The sequence below is a fragment of the Vombatus ursinus genome, unplaced genomic scaffold (genome assembly GCF_900497805.2).
Source record: "Vombatus ursinus unplaced genomic scaffold, bare-nosed wombat genome assembly UNPS02014863.1, whole genome shotgun sequence".
NCBI classification, from domain to species: domain Eukaryota; kingdom Metazoa; phylum Chordata; class Mammalia; order Diprotodontia; family Vombatidae; genus Vombatus; species Vombatus ursinus.
The window spans coordinates 32,507,363-32,511,821 of record NW_020954641.1 but is presented as its reverse complement, the minus strand read 5'-3'; the positions used below and the strand labels follow the sequence as shown (position 1 = coordinate 32,511,821).

The 4,459-nt window shown below is 49.2% G+C and overlaps 1 protein-coding gene across 1 annotated transcript in view; it reads right to left on the bottom strand.

Moving 5' to 3' along the window:
- CAMK2A (calcium/calmodulin dependent protein kinase II alpha) overlaps positions 1-4,144 on the bottom strand; it is an 82,121-nt gene extending 77,977 nt beyond the window's left edge. The window contains exon 1 of the mRNA XM_027841888.1: positions 4,083-4,144. Coding sequence (XP_027697689.1) covers positions 4,083-4,144 — 62 coding nt within the window. The remainder of the gene's footprint in view (positions 1-4,082) is intronic.
- Positions 4,145-4,459: the final 315 nt, after the last annotated feature.

Genomic DNA, 4,459 nt, shown 5'->3' with positions numbered 1-4,459 from the left:
AGAGAGAGAGAGAGAGAGAGAGAGAGAGAGAGAGAGAGAGAGAGAGTACAGAGAAGCTGCCCAGGGCTCTTCTACTGAAGGCTTTTTTCTGTGGGTTGGGGAAGGTGGGCAGTGTGCAGGGCTCTGAGTAAGAAGACACCTCCATAAGGAGCTAAAAGTCTTTGTTTTGCTCTTTCACACCTTCCCAGCTGAGGCAGCCCCTGAAGATATCCAACTCATTTTAACCCGCTTCATCCCCCCAAGTCAGTCAATGTTCAATCTCTACCTTCCAAAGAGAAAGGAAAGTGTAGGTTGCATTCATTCTCTCTCTCTCTCTCTCTCTCTCTCTCTCTCTCTCTCTCTCTCTCACTCTCTCTCTCTCCCTTTCCCTCTCCCTCCCTCTCTCTCTCCTTTTCCCTCTCCCTCCCTTTCCCTCTTCCTCCCTTTCCCTCTCCCTTCCTAATAAAACCCACTTCTGAAGCTCTTTTTGAGCAATGCTGATGATTACATACTGCCGCAGGATAATTTCCTTCCTCCTTTCTATAACCTGTCATGGGGGTGGGATCTAAAGCCTCAGAGAATGTCAAAGCCACAAGGAGGCATCCCTGCCATGCTCCTCCTCCCCAGCAATGGGTCTGTGGTTCCCCATTCTCCTCTTGGAGAACCTAGCCACTAACCACACCAAGGAAGGGACAAATCTTAAACTGATGGCTCTGGCTAAGGCCCAGACCCAGGCCATCCACTTGCCCAAGGGCATGGTCTCTCCTGCCTTACATGAGGAGGCTGGACCCTCCACATGGTTTAGAGCATAAGATTTCTCTGGATTGCAACTTCTTTGTCCTTCTACCCCTTTGACCCAAGATCCTCCCACCTCCCCTGACCTGACCCCAGGCTATTCCTGCTAGCCTAGGTGAACATAATCACAGCTCCCATTTCTACAGTGCTTTGAGGTTTAGAAAGCACTTTCCCTTCAACAATCCTGCTAGGCGGGTAGTGAAAGTATTGTTACACAGCTAATCTTAGCTGACTTGAACCTAGATCTCCAGCCTCTAATTACAGGGCTCCTCCACTGCAGAATGCAACCTATACAAACAGGTGTGTGTGTGTGTGTGTGTGTGTGTGTGTGTGTGTTGGGAGAAGTGTTGAGGAGAGCCAAGAAATGGGCATTTTCTTTCTGAGTCACTCCTTCCTCACCTCAGAATGATCACTCAATCTGGGATTGTTTAAACATCTAATTCATTTAGGCCCACCTTCCCTTGACAGATTCTAGTCATCTCCTTTGCTGGCCTGGCCCCTAAGACTGCCTGGAGAACTTTTGGCTCCATCACATCTGGGATTCAGCTTGTGGCCACTTTAGCTGCTTACCAGGGCCCCACTGATGGTCCCTTCCTAGTGACCACAAACCTTAGAATCCTCTCTGTTGCCCAGGGAGTTGCCAGAGGATCCTTGTGCCCATCCTCAGCCCTGACGCTGGCTATCTAAGGGTTCAGAAGATTAAGATTTTGAAATCCTCTGATTCTGTTCTAATAAGAAGCAAGGGAAGGAAAGTGTGTTGCTCCAGGTGGCACAGCCCGTGAGAGACAGCTCCATGGACCCACTGGCTCTAGTCTGGCTCTTTGGCAGATGAAGTCCTCACAGATCAAGCCCTTCAGCTGGATGAGGGAAAAAACCAAAGCCAGTATGCCACAGAGGTAGTGTGATCTGGTCAGTGTGGAAGATCCCAAACCATTACCCTGTCCTGCCAGGACATTGGTTTTCCCTTGCATTCTTTGCCAGATCCCAGAATATCTTTACCTTCCTGCTGCTTACACACACACACACACACACACACACACACATACATCTGTGCCAATGTCTGGCCTTCTTACCCAAAGCATTAAAAAGCTCCATCTCCGCATGCCACCCTATGCACTTTCCACTGCTTCCCCACTGTGTGGCTACATCCTAGCCCAGCAGTACCTCGCACCAGGGTATACCACTCCTCGAAGAGCCAACAGCAGGCATCAACATGTGAGTGCCAAGGACCATGGAAGAGAAGCCTCTAGAAGGCGACATTCCAACAACACCCCCACAGACACCCAAGATAAAATAATATCCATCTCCTCTTGGGACAAAACATCACTTTTACTTTCACTTAGAGTGATTGAGTCACCACCACCCCTTTCCTGTCACCATTCAGCCCTACAGTCTCAGTGAAACGGAAAATGGGTGCACCCCAAGAAGCAGCTGCTAATGACTAACTGGAATTGCTGAATCTCTTCAGTGCCTTCACAGGTAGCACAGGTCCCTTTCACCCCCTGAGCAGAAGGGTCACATTCCCCAAGTTCCCCAGCTAGGCCCAACCTAATCTTCCCCAGACCCACTCCACATCTAAACCCACCTTGAACATGCCAATACACATGACTGTCTATGTCCCTTACAGATATTCACACAACCTTCAGGTACATGCATTAACATATGCACACACATATGCTTGTACCATATATGCACCCGCTGTGACTGGCTCACACATACTCACAGCTTGCTCATGTGCGGGCAGCTTTCCTGAACATATGCATATAGCCAGCCTCCCACACATGTGCATATCATATATTCAGGTCTTGCGCACACACCCCATACTAGCATGCCTTCACATGGACCTAGCCACCTCTCATATATATGCATACACATTCAGTAAGCCCTCATGGATGCATTTATGTTTAGATTCAGACCCACACGACTATGCATACCTGTATGCAGAAACATATCAGCACAGCTTTACATATGTTTGCAGACTCACACAGACACATACACACATATATGCACGTGTTCACATACTCGGCATACTCCCAGACAATGCACATACAGACGCAAATCAGCACCATTTCATGGATCCACACAAGATGCGTGCAGATGCACAGATATACAGTTCCCTACATACATACACACCCAGCATACACAGCCTGACTGGCTGGAACCCACACTCTGAATGTCTGGTACCTCTCTGCCTTGCAAACAATCTAGCCATGAGCAGAAGACATGGGGTTAAGTGCTCACGGGGCAATGTGGTGTAGTGGAATGAACATCGTATTTGCAAGCAGAAGAACAAGGTTCAAATCCCGCTTCTCCCACTTAATACTGGTATGACCTTGGGAAAGTCACTTTGCCTCAGATGATCTGTTTTTTCATCTATAAAATGGGAGCTTTGGACTAGATAATCTCTAAGGTCCAATCCAACTCCAAACCCTATGACCCAATGCAGATGTCGCCTAATCTAATTCCCACAAGCCCATTAGGGCTCCAGGCCCCTCGAGGGTAGTGCCACGGATACCCCCTATCCTCACAACTGCTAAGCCTGTGAAAATAAACTTAGGAAAGTCTACCTGCCAACGTAGTCCCAATCCCTTCCCATTCTGTCCCCTGCATGAACCAACTCTAGCCAACATTCAAAAAATCAGGTTAAGCCCCAGCAACTATGGCTAGTATTAACTAGCCATACCCAGGCACTTCTCTATCCTCCCTCTACTTTGGCAGCTGTACAAGTTCACCCAGGACAGCTGGGCTACAGATCCCGTGGGTCCACCCCTCCCTATCCCTACAGACACAAAGTGCTCAAAGATGCCTTCTAAGCACCACTCCCAACAACCTCACCCCATTACCACAGGGCAACCAGGCTTTAACTCTGCATGGACCAGGCTAAGTACTTCATAAATGCTTGTTTCTTTCCCTCCCTCCCTACTTCTAAGGCCCTCTGTGGTGCTAACTTTGGCTGGGAGGAGCTTCCTCAGAAAAGTTGGCCACTCTCCACAGTCCGGGCAGTGTGTGCATGCATGTGCATACAGTCTGGTGCATCTATATGAGTTGCATGTGCATGAGTGTGCAAGAGCATGCTAAGTGTTTGCATGCATTCATGAGCAGGAATGAGTTCTGTAAGTATGCATGGGTCATGTACCTGAATACACACACACACACACACACACACACACACACACACTGGAGTCTTTGGGAACCTAACCTCCAATATTCCTCCAGTAAACCAACGGCTTCAATCAGACATCTCTCTTTTCCACCTGGAGGGAAGAGATCAGCCTGCTTTCCCCCCTTCCCTCACAAAGGAAACTTACTTGCCCAGTTCCTCAAAGAGCTGATATTCTTCAGTGAATCGGGTGCAGGTAATTGTGGCCATGCTGTCCAGCAAGGCAAGGAGGCAAAGCCAGGTGAGGAGAGCTGTGGAGCTGGAGAGAGGAGCTAGGCTGGAAGGCAAGTGACAGCTCACAGCTCACTGATGCCACTCCTCTCCCGGGCTCCTCTGGGGGCTCCCAGCTGCTCGCTTCTCCGAGCAGAGGGAAATGAGGGAATGGGTTTGATTGGCAAGCTTGGAGATAATGATGAAGGCAATTTGTCTCCTCTAAACCTCACAAGCCTTCGTCAGCATCCAGGTTCCCATGGCAACCACCTCTGAAACGCCCTGTTTCCGTTGCCCCAGCAACTGCTTCCCAAA